Source organism: Coturnix japonica, chromosome 22 (genome assembly GCF_054131305.1).
Source record: "Coturnix japonica strain WE chromosome 22, WE-NBRP24, whole genome shotgun sequence".
NCBI classification, from domain to species: domain Eukaryota; kingdom Metazoa; phylum Chordata; class Aves; order Galliformes; family Phasianidae; genus Coturnix; species Coturnix japonica.
Genome location: NC_140684.1, coordinates 6,031,807 through 6,052,276, shown reverse-complemented (window position 1 = coordinate 6,052,276; position 20,470 = coordinate 6,031,807). Strand labels below are relative to the sequence as shown.

At 53.6% G+C, this 20,470-nt stretch overlaps 5 protein-coding genes across 7 annotated transcripts; 2 read left to right on the top strand and 3 right to left on the bottom strand.

Annotated features, from left to right (window-relative positions):
* Positions 1-1,437: 1,437 nt before the first annotated feature.
* Positions 1,438-9,277, bottom strand: POLDIP2 (DNA polymerase delta interacting protein 2). Of its 2 annotated transcripts, none has more exons than XR_014936537.1 (11): positions 9,069-9,277; positions 7,828-7,909; positions 7,155-7,252; positions 6,656-6,752; positions 6,162-6,237; positions 5,452-5,559; positions 5,142-5,278; positions 4,124-4,150; positions 3,813-3,954; positions 3,329-3,408; positions 1,438-1,913 (listed from the first exon to the last, which is right to left on the bottom strand). XR_014936537.1 is itself a non-coding variant. In XM_015880540.3 (11 exons), the coding sequence occupies exons 1-11, from the start codon at positions 9,242-9,244 to the stop codon at positions 1,799-1,801; spliced, it is 1,122 nt and encodes a 373-aa protein (XP_015736026.2). In that variant the 5' UTR covers positions 9,245-9,277; the 3' UTR covers positions 1,438-1,798. The 2 variants fall into 2 exon arrangements, 1 of the variants encoding a protein (XP_015736026.2); XM_015880540.3 differs by having other exon boundaries at positions 3,813-3,938.
* Positions 9,278-9,378: 101 nt separating this feature from the next.
* VMA12 (vacuolar ATPase assembly factor VMA12) lies at positions 9,379-11,847 on the top strand. The gene is made up of 6 exons (XM_015880541.3): positions 9,379-9,557; positions 9,628-9,701; positions 10,043-10,132; positions 10,915-10,954; positions 11,321-11,433; positions 11,568-11,847. The coding sequence occupies exons 1-6, from the start codon at positions 9,386-9,388 to the stop codon at positions 11,661-11,663; spliced, it is 585 nt and encodes a 194-aa protein (XP_015736027.1). The 5' UTR covers positions 9,379-9,385; the 3' UTR covers positions 11,664-11,847.
* On the bottom strand, positions 10,837-13,409 carry SEBOX (SEBOX homeobox). Its single transcript, XM_015880543.3, has 2 exons — positions 12,984-13,409; positions 10,837-12,857 (listed from the first exon to the last, which is right to left on the bottom strand). The coding sequence occupies exons 1-2, from the start codon at positions 13,407-13,409 to the stop codon at positions 12,624-12,626; spliced, it is 660 nt and encodes a 219-aa protein (XP_015736029.2). The 3' UTR covers positions 10,837-12,623.
* Positions 13,410-13,788: 379 nt separating this feature from the next.
* Positions 13,789-18,276, top strand: LOC107322467 (kinesin-like protein KIF12). Of its 2 annotated transcripts, XM_085522191.1 has the most exons (14): positions 13,789-13,927; positions 14,149-14,202; positions 14,297-14,375; positions 14,449-14,570; positions 14,703-14,778; positions 14,857-15,339; positions 15,564-15,693; positions 15,773-15,891; positions 15,974-16,078; positions 16,151-16,410; positions 16,526-16,679; positions 16,753-16,973; positions 17,048-17,175; positions 17,265-18,276. In XM_085522191.1, exons 1-14 carry the CDS (start codon positions 13,824-13,826, stop codon positions 17,327-17,329), a joined length of 2,100 nt encoding a protein of 699 aa, XP_085378317.1. In that variant the 5' UTR covers positions 13,789-13,823; the 3' UTR covers positions 17,330-18,276. The 2 variants fall into 2 exon arrangements, with proteins under 2 accessions (XP_085378317.1, XP_085378319.1); XM_085522193.1 differs by lacking the exon at positions 13,789-13,927 and having other exon boundaries at positions 14,150-14,202; positions 14,487-14,570.
* Positions 17,427-20,314, bottom strand: VTN (vitronectin). The gene is made up of 8 exons (XM_085522231.1): positions 20,220-20,314; positions 19,900-20,019; positions 19,139-19,480; positions 18,905-19,044; positions 18,594-18,750; positions 18,337-18,486; positions 17,706-17,978; positions 17,427-17,614 (listed from the first exon to the last, which is right to left on the bottom strand). The coding sequence occupies exons 1-8, from the start codon at positions 20,278-20,280 to the stop codon at positions 17,496-17,498; spliced, it is 1,362 nt and encodes a 453-aa protein (XP_085378357.1). The 5' UTR covers positions 20,281-20,314; the 3' UTR covers positions 17,427-17,495.
* Between the last annotated feature and the right edge of the window lie 156 nt (positions 20,315-20,470).

Here is a 20,470-nt window from a genome sequence, read left to right as displayed (position 1 = left end):
TGAAGTCAGTAAGTCAAGGGAAGCAGAGCAGCTGTTGCTCTGTTCTGCACTGAATGATTGCAAAGGGGGAGAAAAGAAATGAGCCGTGACCCTCCCCAGCACTGTGTTATCCCCTTCTTTTCTCCTGCAAAGAAAGCAGCACAACGGTGTGTGAGGGAGGGTCAACTAAGAGCTGCTCTCTACCAATCCTTACCTACTCCTAAAACAGGCTGTCTAGACCTTCTAACTGTAAAAGCAACGTAGATCACATCCTACATGACAGGAAAGAAGTCACAAAATTAAGAGACCGGTGACAAATAAACACTGTTTAAGCATTAGGAATTAATTCTCCCTATACAGGTGTTTGTTAGCTGCTGGGCAGCACACAGTCTCTTCCACTGTTTGACCACATAGCGCTGCCATATAGATCCAAATGTGGAGGGAGGAGGACTTGAGGTAACTTCTGGAGCAGGAAAAACAGTCCCATAAGTTATTTATCCCTTGTCATTTATGCAAGACCAGGCAAAAGAGCATGATTTGAAACTCTTTCCACCTAGGCTTCCCACCACAAAGCTATCTCTGCCCCTACAAGTGACCCAGGACCAGGTTTAGGACATCCAGGGACAGCCAAAGAGGCTGATGTCTCTATCTCTGCAATCCTTGGAGCTGGTGAGAGCAGTTCAGGCTGGTGAAGAGAATTAACACCAGATGTGCACTGCAGACCTGGCCCTTCAAAGCAAAACTCCCACAAAGCCACACATTGAAAGCTTACAGGTATTTCACCAACCTGTGCCTGCAGTTTGGCAGGGCCCCCTATGCAGACTACAAAAAAAGAGATACTAATAGTGATAATCACACCCTGCTGAAATCAGCAAGCAGGAACAAAAGCCAAGCACTGCCTCATTGTGGGTGACTGTATTCTGGGTAAAACAAACTATTCCTCTAAAAGCAAATGCTGCCAAGAAAACAGAGCCACGCTGTGTATTCCTAGAGCCAGGTAAGCCCTTGGGGAACAGGGGGCTGCTGTCCACGTGCCTTTCAGCTCCCCTGGACTATTGCATCACACAGCCCAGTGTTGCACGCTCCAAAGGCACTGTGTCAGTCTGCTCAGCACCTCTTGCCAACACACCTTTCCCTCTCTGTGCTCTCTTCTCCAACGAGACAGGCTTTGCATCACCCCCAGTGTATAACTCAAGCAAGCTGCAAAGCAGGGAGAGCAGCTCACAGGCTGCTGTGCCACACACTGGCTAAAGCCCAGAAAGCAGCTGCATTGCAAGAAGGCTGTGCCTCATCAGGAAGTACAGCAGTTCATTTCTGCTCCCTAAGACATCCCCACTGCTGCCTTCAGAAGCAGCAAGAAGATGGAGCTGGCTCTGCTTTGCACAGGGATGAAGAGAAGGAACAAGCCAGGACAAGCTGGATGCAAACTCTAAGCCTTAGTTTATAAAGGAAGACTGGTTGCAACTGGAAGGGCCAGTTTATTAGAGAAACCTCACATTGCAGAGAATTCACAACACATTGGGAAGGATCCAGGCCTGTTGAGGGGGCCAGTCTTCTGCAGCCACACAGATCTACATTGCCCAGGTCCAATCCCAGCAGGTGCCGTTAAGGGAAGGGTTTATTGTAGCACAGCTTATGTTTACAAGCAGCCTGAGAGAGCCAGTACTAAAGCTCAAAAAAGAGCCTCCTTGTTAGACAATGGTTAAAACTGAAATGTTTAAAATGTTTAAAAGCTCCATTCTCCTGGCTGCAGCATGAGGGGGGAGGCAAAGATCTACAACACACACAGTTCTCTGTGGGTCTCAGCACTCAATCTGCTTTACCAGTGTAGGCCAGAGGGGGGGGTCTTCTCATCTTTGTTGCTTTCCAGAGAAAAGGGTGGGATTCGGACATCAAAGTGGGAGCCATCAGGCCTCTCAAATCGAAAAGTACCCCTGCAAAATAACAGCAGAGATCACGCTGAGGCCAGGGAGAGACACAGCTAGGAATCATCAGCTAGGCAGTAAGAAACAAGCTCTTCCATATCCTGCAGAGGGACTGGGACTGCTTCAGCATCTGTCTGCCAGGATGACTCATTTATTGGAAGACGTCTGGGCAGTTTACATCACATCTCTAATACACATTTCCTGAATAAAGATGTCATGATTGGAGCCTCCTGGAGGCAAACACACTCCAAGCATCTGCAGCACTGTTTATCTCACACCCACCCCAAAGGAGATGGAACCATCTGAACTATTTTTACTAAATGACTGCAAGTAAATTCTGATTTGCATTTCTTGGCAGAAGCTCCAGTAGTTGTGTGTGATAATATGAAATCCCATTACAGAAGCAATTGCAAATTATGTCTACTTTGCCCTTCAGAAAGGGTGTGGAGGAACTGAATCTACCTGTTCCTGAAGGCAAAAAGAATTTGCCATGTCCCCATTATTCTCACTGCCCTGAACTTCAGAACCTTCATCTTTTTAGGATACACAAGAGAGGGGAAAGAACAAGAACACTACAACCGCTTTTATTCCCCAGGGCACACATTCAGGCAATTAAAAATGTATAATATGACAAACAAGGGTATAACCTATAGGTAAAGAGCTGCTCTTAAGCTTTTCCCATCTCAGACAAAGGCAGTTTCAAGGCAGCTTAACATCTGAAACAGATTTACTCAAAAAACACAAGCCAGAGACCTGTCACACAGCAGGCAATGGGGGGCTGCACATTTATTGTCCAGAGACAACACTAGATGTACTAACCTAGTTGAAATGCAAAACAAAAAGACACTGCTTTAACTGTGCAGTACAGCAGAACAACTGGGGCTGAGAACTTCCCCACCTGCCCTTACAGAAGAGAGGACCTGGATGCCAGTTAAACTGAAGGTCTTAGCTGACCTAAACTGGGAGTAACCCCACTTGCCAATTGTTTGTTTACACAAAATCACACCACAGGAACAGCATCCAAGCCCAGTGGAAGAGCGGCCCCCTCCAAAGAGGGAGCACCCTTGCTCACCACCTCTGCTGCCCAGGGAAATGCCAGCATGAAACCTTGTGCCAAGGACTGAAAGGGAAACTAAGTACAGCAGATCATAGAGAAGTGCTTCATGTCTTCTCTAATCCAGTTCAGCAGAGATCAGAGAAGGAGGATATTAGCCTAGAGCCTTCTTAGTGCAGGAAATCAACTTACCCCTAACTGGGATTACTACTATGAAGAAGCTTATACAAAGACCCTCTTTAAACTATCAAATCCCATCCAGTTCACTTCCACTAACCTTTATGCCACAACTTTAGGCTGCAAACTGTGTCCCAGTTGAGTGCTGTGGGATCTTATATCTATAACCACTACTGCAATAGGAGTTTCTTACCACATGTGACCACTGGATGCCTGCAGGGAGACGTGACTGCTGTATTGAAACGCTGGCTGTTCTTTGGATAATACTGGCTCCTGAGAAAACAAAAGACCACTCTACATCAGCAAAGGATCTTATAATTCCTCCACAGACAGGTGTGGAAATTCACACACCAAGAAGAAAACCAGAGATGCACAACCTTCAAAATGTTATTTGGCACTATTTCCTCTTTTCTGTTCCTTAACAGCTCAGCATCACTCCCAACTCCACAGAAAACAAAACACCCATGGAGTAACACCAGACTCATGTATTAATCCAGTTTTCCCACTGTCAGTAATTTATGAATACTCTGTGTGAAGTTTCAGTTCACACATACAAATATTACATAAAAAGCTGAGGTGTTTTTGCTTTGTTTTGTTTTTCATTCCTGTTTTCTATTTTACCTCCATTGCCCACTAAGCAATTCACTGGCAAATCAATCCAGCTGCACAATACCTACCCTTCCAACTACACCACGGCCTCGGACTGTTTCCAGGGTGCCAGATAAGCTAAATATCCTCCAGTGCCGTTCTCGGAGCTGAACCACTTCGCTGTCAAGGTTCTCCAAGCGAATACAGTAGCGCCACTGGACAGAAGAAAAACTGTCATCAAGAACCAGAATCAGTTGCAAATAATTGATAACCCGTAGCCAATACTGGGAAACAGTTGCCAGGCAAGGGCTACTCTCCCTCAGAGTTTATCACACAGCAATGATGCCGCAGCAAATAAACTCCTTCCCTTTAGCTGCTTCGAAAAACAAAAGGCACTTACCCAGTAGACATGGGAATTCTGGGCTTCCTGTCAAGAGAAACAGAAGACTTTAGCAGCTGCCCCTCAATGCTCAGTGCCAAAACCTCTTCAGCTGTCAGCACAGCACAAGCACAGGAGCTCACTCTCTCCGTGCCAGCTTGATGCAGACAACTCACGTGAGCACAGAGACAGCTGCTCTCCAAATCAGTTGCTGCCTGGCACTGGCTCTGCTCTAGGCACAGTCATGAGGTGGGAGATTTGCAAGGATCTCATGACTACAGAAGGTTGATCTCCATGTTAATTACGCACATTTTACAGATCCAGAAACACCCGTTTCCTTGCCTTCAGGCACCTGCTTTTCTGATGAGGTTAGGACAAACATCAGCTGGACCTATGGAAGCTGCAATTCTGCACCAGAATATTCACCCATCACAGCTCAGCTCCCCCACAGCTGTAACTCCTGTAACTCAGAAATCAAACTGCCACTGTAATTTCCAGGTCTCCCACTCAGAACGCTATTACAACCCTACTGTATTGAATGGTACACATCAAGATGCTACACTATGAAGAGTGAATGGTTATGCATTCGATCCAGAGGCTTCTAACCTCCATTAGAGATAGGATACAGAGGTCAACACCCACAGCACCTCACTGCTGGGCAGGATAACAGGCTTGTGGTACCGAAAACATCTGCTGGAGCAACATTACACACACACAGCTGTTTTCTGTTACAGTAAAGGACAAATTTATAAGCATTCCTAAATATCTTCCTGGCAGTGCTCTGCAGGAAAGTGCAGGGTATTTCTCCTACCCAAGAGGAATCCAAACACAAGAGTTATTCCCGAAGGTATTATGACAAAACAGTTTCATGCTCATACATGAGCTGGACAATGAGATTGCAAATGGGATCAAAAAGTAATTTCTCCAGTAAGCAAAAAGTACTTTTAGTCAGTAAACAGGCCTTAGAAAAAAAAAATATATATATATACAAGTTAAATAGATTACAGAACTAACACAGTGAGTTGTAACACAGACCTACCCTCATGCCCATATAGAAAGGGATGACTGTAACTCGAATGTTCTCTGTGGTTTCCCGGTGCACATCGGAGAGCTCTAACCAGGGGTGGTTCTTTTCCTGCCATGCACAAAGTGTATCCCTTGCTACAAAAGGTGGAACTGCAAGCAGGGAAAGAGCGCTTCAATATATTGTAACAACACAGTTACCAAAAGAACTTAAAAGAAGCTTTAGTGTAACAAAAAAACACACCAGAACACAAGTTTTATACTGCATCCAAGATGATGGATGGGTTCTAGATACTGTAATACAACGCAATGGGGCCAAAAGTTACCTTTTGTTTGGTCATACATGAGAAATCTCTCAAAGAGCTCATGCTGGATGGGCACTTGATCAGTGGAGCTGTAGGGAAGGATATCTTCATGGCTTACATAGTCTAAACCTGAAAAAAAGAAAGCCCCAAAGCCATTGAATATCTCCAGCAGAGAGCTGCTCAAAAGCCCCCTGACAGAGAAACAGATTCCATTTGCAAGAAGTTGAGAAAAGGATTTTGGCAGCAGAAACTAATGCAACAACTATGACTGCAAGCAAGATGGGACGAAATGGGCTATCAGTAACCTCAGCAGCATTCTGCTGTGTGATTTCTCCACAGGTTGAATATCAGACAGAGGCTGCAAAGTGACTGTACTGTCACAAGAGGTGTTTGGACAGGAAATGCATAGGACAAAAAGAGATCTGCAGCCCTGGTAATAAAACAGGATGGCCTGTATTCAACAGAGTATGCATATGGGATCTATGTCTCAGCAGCTCTGAGCAGCCATGCCTTTATCACAGTCTGCCAAACTTCCATCTATGCAAAAGGGCTTCATATATTTTAGTCATTCAGTTGTTTCTAACAGTGCCCTAAACCACAGACAGTTCTACTACAGCAATGTCCTACCTGCAGTGCTGCTTCACTGGTAGAAGTTGGCTCTCTGTGACTTTTTTGAGCTCATTTCATGAGCAATCACACCTCCGGGGAAGTTAGAAGTGCATTGTACTAACCTGGTATGGCATAGAGGGCTCTACTATCATCATGATTTGCCAGGAACGTCACTGCTTCTGTCTGCGACCTCTGGGACTGAGAAAAGGAAGGTTTATGTCTTTCAGAGCAGACTTTTATGGATCACTTCCCAGTTACATTTCAGATCACTGTTGTTCTTTCTGAAGTGTTTTAGGTTTGTTTTACTTGACCAATTCACCTCCTAATATTTCTAGACTAATTCTTCACCCAATTCAAATAAATTCTCAGGGCTGCAACTCACATTCACAATTGCCTGCATATAACAAAATAGAGACAGCAAAAGGATGAGAGGAAATAAGGTTGGAAAGAGGAAAAACAATCCAGAAAACAGTCGTATGACATTCCAGGATACTTTCCTTAGGGAAATTATGACTTGACAAACAGTAACTACATAGATTTATAGCCACAGGAAGAAAAGCATTCACGTTGGAGAAGATACCTTAATTTCAATACCAAGATTATATTGGTTACTTACTATATGTGGACAATCCCGAGCATCTATTAGCACCTGATAGTAAGTATGTGTTTTGCCCTTGACCTCTTTGGAACCATGGCCTGCTGCATTCTCACTCCTAAACAGAAAAGGAGAACGCTGAGCTCAAGTGTGTGCTCACCAACCCCTGCTTCATCCAGTGCTCACAAGGGGAAGGAGTTCACTTCAGGATGGCAGCAAACTGCTGTCAACCAGGAGCAAGCACATTCCTAACAATAATCTGTTAAAATACATTTCCCAGTCTGCAGTCACTCAATTCCATTTTCACTTTCTCACTCTCACACGTACACTCTCTTCCTTCGTCTTTCCGTCATCCTGCCCCTAATTAACAGAAAATTAATGCAGTGTCTTGTTTGAGCACATCTCTTCCAGTTTACCCCCACACAAAACAGAGCCATCCCTTTAAAAAGACTTGTTCGCCTCAAGCAGGAAACTCGCTAATAGCATAAATATAACTGTATAAACAAGAAAGAATCCTTACTTTTCTGCAACTGGAGAAGCAACATCTCGATCATAGAGCCTAGCTTGCCAAGGAAACAGGACTATTCCTCGATAGCCAAACACACTGTGAAGAAACAGCTGAAAGGAACAAATGGTTGCATTTGAACACACAGCAAACTTCACTCAGACCCAACAGAAAACACAAACCCCGTGAGGGTTCTGTTACATGGGAATACAGCATCACTACAGCAGAGACACAGAGGGAACATAATGTGAGATGGGAACAAATTTGTGTTGCTTCTGTCCCCACAAAACAAATAAACCAGCAATAAAGCAGTGGATCAAAAGAAGTGCAGAAAGGAGAGAGGAATGGAAGAGACTGCTCAGAAGCCATAAGTGAGAGTCATATGTGCAGAAATGACAAGTTATTTCTCAGATTCAGCAGTTTTCCCTTTTGCTGCTAAAGGGAGAAAAATTAAAACTGGAGAGCAAATATCACTGCACAAACAGATGTGTCATGTAGCAGATTCTTATCAACTTGCTACTGTCAGATGACTGACAAACTGCCGATACAGCAGACACAAGAAACACCAAACTGTGACACTTCTGGCCTTTTACTCCCATACCACAGCCTCCTCATGGGCAGATCACTCAGCTAACCCACACCTGTATGAAGAGCTGCAGGATCAGCTCTGCTCCCCAGTTCAGCTCACCTGGCCCGTCTCATATTTGCCATGTTGCTTTGGTGCCTCAAACACTCCCACTGTCTCCAGCACTTTGCCCTCCAGACGGTTCCTAGGAGCAGACAGAGGTTTTGCTGGCTGTGCAGGGCAGCACATGGGGCATGTTGGGCAGCGTGCCCAGAGCTGGGAGCACTATGCATAGCACCCAAGCCCCCTCACTGTACCTCATAAGTTCCCACGAGCACCCATTATCCTGCCCTCTGCCCCAGTGTCCCCCCCAGACCTCCCCTCCCTTTTCCAATCACCCCCAGCACCCCAACCCTCAGTCCCCCACTAACCCTGCTCCAAGCACTCCAACACCCCCACACACACCCCTATGTCCCTAACTCACCTCAACGCCACCCTTTAAACCCTAGGGCATCCCAAACAACAGCCCCAAAAACACCTGACACAACCCAAACACCCCTTAACCCCCACACAATACCCTGTCACCATCTGAACACCCCCTTATTCACCCCAATCAACCCGACCCACCAACACCCCCTCACCCACTCCCAAAACCCAACCATACCAACACCCTTCCACCTCCCCCAACACCCCCCGAACCACTTTACCATCCCCTCACCTCTCACCCATCCCAACACCCCCTCAACCCCCCCAGACCTCCCTTTTCCAATCACCCCCAGCACCCCAACCCTCAGTCCCCCAATGCTCCAATCACTCCAACACCACCCCACACCCCTAGGTCCCTAACTCACCTCAACGCCACCCCTTAAACCCTAGGGCATCCCAAACAACAGCCCCAAAAACACCTGACACAACCCAAACACCCCTTAACCCCACCCAATACCCTGTCACCCATCCCAACACCCCCTCATTCACCTCAACACACCCTCACCCACCTCAACACCCCCTCACTCACCCCAATACTCCTCATTCACCCCAATAAACCTGACCCAACACCCCTCACCCACCCCCAAAACCCAACCACACCAACACCCCCCCACCTCCCCCAACAACCCCAAAACCCCTTAACCCCCATCCAATACCCCATCACCCATCCCAACAACCCCTCATTGGCCTAAACACACCCCCCCCCCACCTCAACACCCCTTTATTCACCCCAATACTCCTCATTCACCCCAATAAACCTGACCCACCAACACCCCCTCACCCACCCCCCTCACCCACCCACCCCAACCCCCCTCCACCTCCCCCAACACCCCCCGAACCACTTTAACGTCCCCCCCCCCCCCCCCCACAGGCCTCACCGTGACGACAGGTGCCTCCGTTGCAGCACCGCCAAGGCCGCGCCGCTCCCCCCGCTCAGAGCCCTGTGCACACGGACCGGGGGCGGTTCCCACAGCGGTTCGCACAGCGGCAGCCCCCGGGCACGGCACCGACCCAGCGCCGCCGCCAAGTAGCGCCGCGCCGCCCCGCACGACATCCCGCCGCCGGCCCACACTGCAGTGCGAGCCCCACTTCCGGTCCTCCCCTTCCCGGAAGTGTCTCACCTGTGACGCTCTATCCAACCGTTGTAGCAGAACTCTATGGTGTTTGGAGTCTCCTCGGTAACCAGCCGGACAACATGGCGTCGGCGATTCGAGCCGGGCCGCGGTTGAAGAGAGCGGTGGAAAGCGAGGAGCTGTGCGGGCTGAACGCAGCGCTGCGGGATGAGCTGAGGGAGGCCGTGGATTCCAAGGGTTCCCTAGTGCCCTTCAGTTTGCTGCGGAAGCTGCACAGCGGGCTGCGGGAGGCAGGTAGGCCGGGTGGGGCCTAGTGCGCTGTGCTACATCCCGCCGCCGTTAAGCGGCCCGTTGTGCTCCGCAGGGTTCCCTGTGTACCTCTACGAGCTCCTGACAGACAGCGACATCGCCCTGCCCGAGGTGCCGGTACAGCCGCGGGTAGGTGAGGGCTGGGGAACGGCCGGGAGCTGCCAGCGCCTCCCGAGGCCCTCACGGTGATAACGGCCTTCACACTGAATCACAGAATAACCCGGGTTGGAAGGGACCTCAAGGATCATGTAGTTCCAACCCCCTGCCTGGCAGGGCCACCAAACATACACCTTTACTAGATCAGGTTGCCCAGGGCCCCGTCCAACCTGGCCTTGAACACCTCCAAGGACGGGGCATCCACAACCTCCCTGGGCAGCCTGTTCCAGGGCCTCACCACTCTCCTAGTGAAGAACTTCCCCCTGACATCCAACCTAAATCTTCCCTCTTTTAACTTAAAACCATTTCCCCAGAACCCGGAGCTGGTGGCCAGGCTGGAGCGGATAAAGGCCAAGCTGGCTAATGAGGAGTACAGGAGGATGACCCGCAACGTCACCGGGCAGGTGAGCAGCATGATTCCCACCTATGGATGTTCAGCCTCCCCTATGAGACACAATTACAGAGGAGGTTCAGGTTGGATATCAGGGAAAGGTTCTTCATCAAATAGTGTTGGGGCACTGGAACAAGCTCCCTATAGGGCAGCAGACGTGGCACCAAGCTGTGGGAGTTCAAGAAGCATCTCTCTGTGTTGGATTCCATCTCAGGATGTTCTGTGATTGTGTGAACACGGTGCCTTCAGTGCTCCCGAGGCAAAACTGAGGGGCAGATGGAAGGAAATCCGTCTCTCTTAGAGGGAAAATAATGAAGTAGCCAGACTGCCAGGTTGGTGTTGTGTATTGGTTCATCTTCAAGCTGATACTCGCATGAAGAACAGAAGCTGATGCTCTGTCAATCTCTTGTTAGAGTCTGGCTTTCTAAGTTCAGGATGCTCCTATACAGATAGGTATGTGTATGTGGGCATTGGCTGCTGCCCCATCACAATTCAAGGCAAGACCCTTGAGGGTCTATTTAAAGACAAATCCCCATCTAAGAACACGCTCAAACCCCAAGAAATGCTTTGATTAAAAATTACCCTTCTCGTTGTCAATGAATCAGACCACAAACATAAATGCAGAAAAAACATGGGCCCTGTGGAATTGCTGCTCCCCTGCAGCCCATCTGACAGCTGCCAAGACCTGATCTCTTACCAGGTCTTAGAAACTGGACAGGGTTTTGCTATTGCTTTTATTCTGCATATAATGTTAAAATACAGTGGAACTCAAGTTGTTTTAATCCTTTCTTTTAGGATATGAACCACGGGACATTGGCTGAGTTTGGGAGGCAAGGTGAGTGGCTATTTGTCTTGCTGACACACGATGGTATGTATCAATAGCAGAGAAGTCAGACACGGGACCCATCACATCACTCATAGTTGGACCACATCACTAGTAGCTGCATCACATCACATCACTAGTAGCTGGCCTCAACCAGCCTCTCTGAGCAACAGCATCACCCTGAAAGGTGCTAAAACTCAAAGTGTTTCCTCCAGTAAAGGAGCAGCCAGTCTGTTGTTCTTAAGTATTTCTAGAGGTGTAAAGCATGTGAATTCTCAAGCATTCCTGTAGCCCAGCTGATGCAGCCACAGGCAGATTCAGCCCACAGGATTACAGCTTGCCCCTCACCAATCCCTCATCTCTCCCTTTTCTCTCCAGTTCGCTCTGTTAAAGCTGTAGTCGTCACCATATTCAACTTCTTTGTCACTGTGGTGGCTGCGTTCGCCTGCACATACCTGGGCAGCCAGTACGTCTTTGTGGAGACAGCAGCGGTGAGTGAACCTGGTGGCCACGGCCTCAGAACCAGCACAGAACCTGTGGGCAGGGGCAGATGCTGCCCAGCACCAGGCAGCAGCTCAACCACACACATACACACACACACTGTCACTTGTCTTTCTACCCACAGCGTGTCCTGTCAGCAGTAATTGTGGCCTCGGTGGTTGGCTTGGCTGAACTGTATGTGATGGTACGCACAATTGAAGGAGACCTTGGGAAACTATAGCCACACACATGCCCATCAGTGCTCTCTACATGAGTCATTTGTTTGGAGCATCTGATCTCTGGACTGTCACCTAGTAAATGTTATCACCCCAGCACAGAGAAGCTTACAAGATGTTGTTGTCTCAGTTACCCTGTAAAGTTTCTGTCTTTTCATTACGGAATTAAATAACAGTGTATGTTTTCAACCTCCTTCCTGACCTGGCCTCTGAAAGACATCACAGACAGCCATGGATCTTCCCTCTCCCTCTGCAGCTCACATCCTGCTGTCTGCAATGGAAACCAGGGCTCTTGCTTAGCCTGTCCTTCCTGCTCCCACCTGGTCTCCTACCTCTTTTAGGGAGAGCAGTACTCACTCATGGTCAGCTTGGCAGTACGTAGTGATGGTTGTCCTCCACACAGGTCTGTTCAGGATAACACCCAGTGTCCCAGCAGCAGTCCTACCCTCTGCACACCTCATACCAAACCCATTTTCTCTGGCTGAGGAGGGAAGGCAGCTCCAAAAGGAGCCTGGGTGCTTCTCAGCTGCCATTGAGCAGAGAGCAGAGCTCGCTTAGTGCCCCCTATGGCCATACAGTGGGGAGGGGGCTCTGCTGGGCCCAGGGGACCCAGACACCTGCTGGGTGGGCGCTATGCCAGAGCTGGACACGGTGATTAATGCTCTGATGGCATTTAAGCCCCTCTGTGAACACGCTTTAATATCCGATACGGGGGAAATCTGCCGGCACCTGCGAACGTGCCTGAGGATTAAGGGAGGCCACGCCACAATCATCTGCAGATCCTGCCTCAGATTAAGGTATTTTTCCTAAAAGATTAGTCGGTATTAGGGGGGCTGATTGGGAGCTGGCCCCGTCACGGCCGCAACCAGCATTTAGGATATTGGATGGATGTTGTAGGAACCGCTGGACAGGCAGTAATTGCACACCCTAATGAAGTCAGGGCATTAAGCCCCAGTACACCCCGCTTACGGCTCGCCCAGATTGGTGATGGCTGCGCTGTAGATAAGGTCAGAGATAGAGCCCAGCGAGGTGGGGAGGCCCCATGCAGGGCTGTGGGCTCCCGATGGTGGCAACGTGGGGAATGGGATGGTGCTTTCGGGGGTCACCACGGGCGGATCCTGGTCCCCTGGTGGCGGTGATGGTGGTGGCTCCGGTTTGGTGCTGCGGATCCTGCGAGCACGGCGGTTCTGGAACCAGACCTGGGGCAGGGAATGGGGGGAACCGTGAGACAACGGGAAGAGCCCAACGATGAGGGTATGCAGGATGGGGACCCCGGGAGGGATGGAGGGAGGTTGGAAGGTGTCGGGGGTCCCAGCCCTGCTCACCTGGATCTTGGCCTCAGGCAGCTGCGTGAGCTCCGCCAGGCGCTCTCGGGTGGCGATGTCCGGGTAGGGCACAGCGGCGAAGGCCCGCTCCAGTTCTGACAGCTGCCCCCGGCTGAACGTGGTCCGCCGCCTCTTCCTCGGTCCCCCCGGGCAGGAGCACGGACCCGGAGCTCGGTTCTCTGTCCCAGCCCCAGAACCGCCCGCCCCATCGGGGAAGCGGAGCAGCGGCTGTGGGGCTCGGGGGGCACCTGGAGCCGCGCTCATCCTGCCCGGCTCCCCCGGCACCGCTCCCTGCCCGGCTTTTATCCCCTCCCGGTGGGCTGGGACCGCCCCGAGCGGGCGGTGCTGACCGAGTCCCCCCTCCCCGCCTTTCCACCCGCCGGTTCCCTGCGGCCGGTCCCTCCGACGGCAGCATCCCGGGGACATCGCGGTGCGCTCAGTGTCACATCATCCCAGCAGTTCCCTGTACCAGACAACCCGACAGCTCCAGGAGCTGCTTCCCCAGCACCAGTAACCCCAGTTTACCCAGATACTGGGCAACCCGACGGCTCCCTAAGCCTTTTCCCCATAGGGACCCCAGCCGTGAAGGAGGCACAAGGGTCCAGTGTCACCGAGTTGAGAAATTCAGCTGATGCTGCGACCTCCTACATCCCTCCTGGGGTGAGATGACCCCATGCAATACCCATTTCCTGCCCCCCAGACTAACCCCCCCTTTGTGCCACCCTCCTGCAGGGCTGGCACCGGTCAATGTTTAACCGGAGCGGCGGTACCGGTTGTGCAGGGCAGACAGAGCTGGATGGTGGTGGATCCCACCAGGGCTGAGCAGGAGCTGCTGCCGCCATGAGCGAGGGGTGCGAGGGGAGAATGGAGGCAGAGAAGGAGAGGGGCTGGGGGCCCCAATCAGGAACACAACCCAAAATGCTCCCACGGAACCAACTGCGACGGTAAGTCTGGGGGAAACAGAGTGGGGTGAGGCCAGGGCCTGAGCAGCCACCGCTGATACAGCCAGCACATAAAGGCTGAGGAGGAAAGGACAGGGGGGTCCCTGTGTGGGGACATGGCAGGACAGCACTTCATGCCCTGCCAGGTGCTGGGGCACAGTGCACATGTGGGTCCCTCTCCCAGGGATGCCTCCTCCACCCACTGCCCCTTTTTTCCCCCCCAGGAGCCCCAGCAGGGAGCAGGAGGGCAGAGAAACACGCCTGAGAGTGGTGCTGAGGTCAGTGTCACCCGTTCCCAAGCTCAGTATCACAGTGCGATCCCCGAGGATCCCCATGTGATGCCTCCTGTGTGTCCCCTTGTGCCCCAATCAGGGTCCGACCACTGACCTGCACAGAGACACGTCGAGGTGACCGGCACGTGGTGCACAGCCTGGGCAATGGCACCGTCCATGTGAGTATCACCCCATAACGGTGGGACTGGGGGCTGTGAGCTCCTCCTGAGCCACTGCCATCCCCATACCCAGGTGAGCGCAGCCAGACACGATGCCACCTTCACCTTCAGCTCCGTTTTTGATGCGGGTGCCTCACAGGAGGCCGTCTTTGAGGGCAGTGGCATGCGGCAGCTGGTGGAGCTGGCAGTGGAAGGGTGAGTCCCCCATATGCCCCCCACCCTACATCCAGAAGGCACCAGGATGTCTGCATTGCCCGCATGGTGCCGAGAGGTGGCATCCCTCTGCCACAGCCTGGGGCCATGCCTGAGGCTCAGCATCTCCTCCAGCTTCTCCTGCACTGTTTTCGCCTACGGACAGACAGGCTCGGGGAAAACCTACACCCTGATGGGCCCCCTGGGGCAGGTACCATGATGGCACCCAATAGTGGGACAGGCAGCCGGTGCCAGCGTGTGATCCACTGAGCTTGTGGCATCTCCACAGAGTGATGCCCCGGGGTTGCTGGGGCTGATGCAGAGATCCTTCTCCTGCCTCCTGGAGCTGAGCCGTGGCACCGGCCTGACACTCAGTGCCTCTTATTTAGAGATCTACAATGAGCAGGTGAGCACTCACCCAGCCCCACTGCCAGCCCCACTGACATCTCCTGACCCCTCTGCCACCCCCAAGGTCAGGGATCTGCTGAGTGCAGGGCCACCACGTGCCCTACCCCTGCGCTGGAGCAAAACCCATGGCTTCTATGTGGAAAACCAACTAAGTGTGGACTTTGAGAGCCTGGAGGCTGTTGTCGAGCTGCTCCTGCAAGGTGCTGGGCTGTGGGGTAGGGTACGCATGGGAGGTACCCGCCAGGTCCCCCTGCAGCTTTCTGTCCCAGCAGGTTCCCAAAGGCGACGGACCTCAGCGCACGCACTCAATGGGCACTCGAGCCGCAGCCACGCCATCCTGAGCATCCGCATCCGCAGCCAAGCAGTGAGCCCTGATCCTGCTGTGGGGACATGGGGAGGGTTGGGGTCCGGGGGGGATCCTCCAACCCCAAGGTAGGGGCTGCCTCCTCCTTCCCAAGGTTTGGTGGTGCTGGGACCACATCCATTTGGTGGGCACGGACCACATCCTGAGCTCAGGAGGTTACACAACAAGGGAACTGTGGGTGGGATGCAGGACAGCAGCATCACCCCAAGTGTTTCCCCCCCCAGCCCAGCACCAGCAAGCAGGGCACGCTGTGCTTTGTGGACCTGGCTGGCAGTGAGCGGGTGAAGGACACCGGCTCCAGTGGGGAGCTCTCTGTGGAGGCCAACAACATCAACCGCAGCCTCCTGGCCCTGGGTAAGAACTGAGGGACCCTGTGGGCTGTAGAACCCCACTGCCACCCCACTGCACTCACTGCAGCTCATTCTCCCTCTAGGACACTGCATCTCCCTGCTGGCCAAACCCCGAGGGAAGCGGACACACATTCCCTACCGGGACAGCAAGCTCACCCGGCTGCTGGCACGCTCCCTGGGCGGCTCAGGGGTCACGCTGATGGTATGGGAGGAGGTGCATGGAGCCAGGGAGGCCCATGGAGAGGAAGGCTGAATGGGGACAGAGTGGCTCAACTCATTGGCAGGTCGCCTGTATCTCTCCATCCTCACGCTGCCTCTCAGAGACGCTGAGCACGCTGCACTACGCCAGCAGAGCCCGCAGGGTCACCACCAGACCCGTGGCCAACAGGGTAAGGGAAGGGATGGGATGCTCATCCCCCACCGTGGGACCCCCACCCTGAGCCATCCCCTGGTGCTCTCAGGTGCCTCGGGAGAAGCTGCTGCAAACCTTGGAGGAGGAGATTCAGGCACTGCAGCTGGAGAATCTCTCCCTGCGGCAGCAGCTCAGCCTGCCCAGGAGTGGGGAGGTGCCAGGGGCATGGCCTGGCTGGGTGGGCAGGTACAGCCCTGGGGGGCTGCACTGCCTCCCCCTTGAAAGGCAGCTCCCGGAGGAGGGAGCTCCAGCCTGGCCCAGTCTCTATGGGCTGCTGCGGGACTTCGTGGTGGAGAATGAGCAGCTCAGGTATGGGGGTCCCTCAGGACACACAGGACCCATGAGCAGAGGGTCTCTAGCAGCTGGTGTGTCGGTGCCTCTCCCAGGGCTGCTGCTGCCCTGCTCTTCACCCTCTTCTCCCCAGACAGCCCCAGCCGCCCCCAGACCCCAGCAGTGGTGACATCCCGACCATCCCATCCCACAGCCATGCCCCACACCGGAGCATCTGCATCCCACTCAACCACCCTACATGGCCTCGGCACCCCAACACGATGCCCACCTCTGCACATCGGCTACCGGTGAGTCCCCAGTGACCCCATGCACGATGCATGGTGACACTGTGCCAACACCCACTGCCCTCTGCCTTTGCAGAAGCTGCCTCCTGCCTCCAGCTGCCCCCAGTGCTGCACCAATACCATTGTGTCCCAGGTAAAGTCAGTCCCATTGCAGAGGGTGGCAGGGTGTGGGGGCAACCTGATGGCTCTGCCTGGCCCCCACGTACTGCCGGTCCCCAACAAGGGAAGTGCCAGCCTCCCACTGCCCACCCAGGACAATGGCACCGTGCCCAGCTGTTGGCTGCAGAAGGGAAATTGGTGAGAACTGAGGGTGAGGAAAAGCCCCAGGCTTGTTGGGAGGTCAGGGTTTCACTCATGCATCCTCACAACAGGAGCCAGGGCAGGAGCTGGAGCTCCCTGCAGCAGCACACAGTGCCACGGGATAGCCAGGAGGCAGCGGGCACCGATGGAAGAGTCGTCCCTTCAGCCCCACCATGGCCAGGACCCCCAGAGCCCAGAGGTGAGCAGTGCTGTGGGGTCAGGCTCTTTGGGGCTGGAAGCCCGACCCCAGCACGCTGCAGGCCTGATCCCACTGCTCCTGCCTCACAGGTGCCGGAGCCATCCCTGTGCTGCAGTGGGAAGAGGCCTCGGAGTGGCTGGCGGAGCAAATCTGAGCACTGCATTCACACCGTGATAAGGACACATTGGGGACAACAACATGCTGCAGAGACTGCGCAACACACAGACCTCGCTCTGATGGACAGACAGATGGACACGGCGCTGGTGGTTTATTTGGGTCTAGCTAGGTGCCATGCTGCTGGGGGCCGTGGTGGGGCCCATTCAGGTGCTCTCCTCATCAGGCTGCGGGCAGTGCAGCCAGTACTGCGCGATGGAGCGCGGGTAGCGGGGCTGCACCAGGTCCACGCGCTTGGTGCGCAGGTTGACGCGGTAATACTTGTCTGGAGGGGGGACAGAAGGAGGTGTCAGACCTCACTGCCAGCTCCACGCTGTCCCAAAGCATCTCCAGCCCCAATTATCCCCCAGACTCACCCCCTATGAAGAAGTAGACGCTCTGTAGGGTCTCGCACTGCGATCCTGACAGCCAGTCGCTTTCAGTGTCGGTAGATTCGGAATCGTTGTTCAGCCAACCCCAGAGACCCAAATTCAGAGTGCGATGGTTCCTGTACCTCATGCGGTTGCGACGGGAATTCCTCCTACGGGGCTGCCGGGATGACACGTAGATCCTGCCGGCCATGGCAGCATCCAGCCGGTTGGGCACCCCACGCCAGTCCCTGCTGATGAGCCGTGGGCTGCTCGCCCCAACTGCCAGAAAGCAAGAAGAGTTAGGGGGCAGCAACACATGGATGCTGGCATCTGCCCCACAAACAGCCCCCATTGCCTGCCCCGTGGCACAGGGATGCTCCAAAGGGTCCCCGGTGTGATGGGTTGTGTGTTGGGATCTTGCCCAACTGTAACGTCTCTATGAGTGGATGTGGTGGGGATGGGTCTTTTCCAACCTTAATGAGTCTACAGTAGAATTAGCAGACATGGTGGAGAGGGGTTGACCATTGGACTCGATAGTCTCGGAGGTCTATTCCAGAATTAAAGATTCTATCTATGACTCTGTGAATGGGCACAGTGGGGAGGGGTTGGCAGTTGGACTCGATGTCCCAGCACTTACCCGTCCTACCACCGAAGAGGGAAAGGAAAATGTCCTCCCAGCTGTCACGGTTCATGAAGGCGTAGTGGTTGAACACGGTGGAGGGAGAGGACTTATCACACTCGGCCTGTGTGGGCTGGTGGGCAAAGTCATAGGACCAGTAGTACGCACCTAGGGGAAGGGATATGGGTTATCACTGTGGCACTTGGGGCTGAGCAGCATCCGGGGGGCATCCTACCCAAGGCCTCCATGGGCATCAGGAGGGCTGGTTGTGTTACCCTTGAAGAAGTAGACTCGCTCATTGCCACGGTAGCTGTGCGCTGGGAGGGCAAAGGCAGCGTCGATGTTATTGGGGATACCCTCAAAGCCCTCAGAGATTTCACGTGGGTAACCAGGGTCCAGGGCTCCGTCATCAAAGCGCCAATACTGGCTGCCCTGGAAAGGAGCAGGGGGGGTTGGCAAGGTGACACCAGGTATGGGTGTGCTGGGAATGGCCATATCTGGGGACATCCAGAAGCCACCGCGTGCATGTGGAAGGTCCCAAGGGGAAAGGGGAGATGGGTGCTGTGACCAGGAGAGCTCTGCCCACCTTGAAGAGGTATGTCTTGCCCTGGCAGTTGATGCGTGTGAAGGCTGCATCAATGGGGCCCTCAATGCCCCAGACATCACTGATGAGCTTGGGGTAGCCGGGCCGCACGCTGGACTTGTCCAACTCATAGAAGTATTTCCCTGGATAGAGAGGGGAAGAGGAAGGTGGGAGATGAATGACCAGCACAGGGTGGCAAGGGAAATATCGAGGTACCAGAAAAAGGGCTGTGAGTACCTCGGAAAGCATAAAGGGAGCCATTCTTCAGGTCAGTGAAGGCATTGAAAGGTTTCCTGCTGCACAGCTCCTCGGGCTCATCCTCCGAGCTTGGGTTCCTGGTCCCATCAGATGTGGTGGTGGTGGTGGTGGTGGTGGGGTGGATCGTGGGCATTTCTGTCTCTACTGGTGTCTCCTCAGTGGCTGTGTCGGTCTCCCGTGTTGGTGATGGGGACTCGTGTGGTTCTGAGGGGTGCTCTGTGGGCGCTGGTGCCCCTGTGGGCCTTGCTGTGCCGGTGTCAACGGAGAGGTCGTAGTCGAGGTAATCATCCTCCGGCAAGGCAAAGACATCTCCTCGTGTCACTGCAGAGGGGACAGGTTGGTCACAGTGCCCTGGGTGTCCCCAGCTACAGGTCCTCCCAGGGCACTGAGTATGATGGGATGTGTCATGGGATCCTGCCCAACCTTCATGACTCTTTGAGCAGACATGGTGGGGAAGGGTTGGTGTTTGGCCCTGACCATCCCAGAGTCCTTTCCCAACCTTAATGAGTCTATGGGCTTTGAAGTGATGGCAAAGACATCTCCCTGGGTCACTACAGAGGGGACAGCTTGGTCATAGATCCCCAGGTGTCCATACATTGGTTATAGCTCTTCCCAGGGTACTGAGTTCTGCAGCACCGCAGTGCCAAACCCCAGTCCTGCCATGGACACAGGACACTGCTGGGAACCCCGAGGCCACCGAGACCAGTGGCAGGGGACATGGGTGGCAGCAGGGCTGGTACCTTTGGCTTTGCAGACGGTGGAGTAGTCACTGCAGCAGCTCTGGTAGTAGTTGCATAGGGTGTCACACTGGCATTTCTTCAAGGCATTGAAGCCCTCATCGCAGCGACCTTCACAGGAGTCTGCAAGAGCACAGAGGGAACACAGCGGGGTGAAGGCAAACGTGATGACATCCCCAACCCCTCCATGGGCACCGGGGTGGCACCTCTCCCCACTCCCCCCCATGCAACAATATATATGACCCAACAGCAGGGATTTGCTCGGTATATCCAAACCATCACCCCATCCCCATGGCAGTGAGCAGGGCAGGGTTGGGTCTCACCTTCAGCAGCACGAGTCAGGGCGAGCAGGGCCAGCACTAGGACAGGCAGCAGCAGCCTCATGGTGGGCAGCCGGGAGCGCAGCCCTACTGCGACTGAGCAGGATGCAGAGCTGGGGCCCCAGCATCCGCTGTTTGCTCAGCCTACCCTGGAGAAAACAAACAGGGCAAGGTCAGTGCATGGGATGATGGGCAGCGCGCTCCCTCCTGCTCTCCTCCCTTCTCAGCCCACGCTGTGCCAAGGGGAAAAGCTC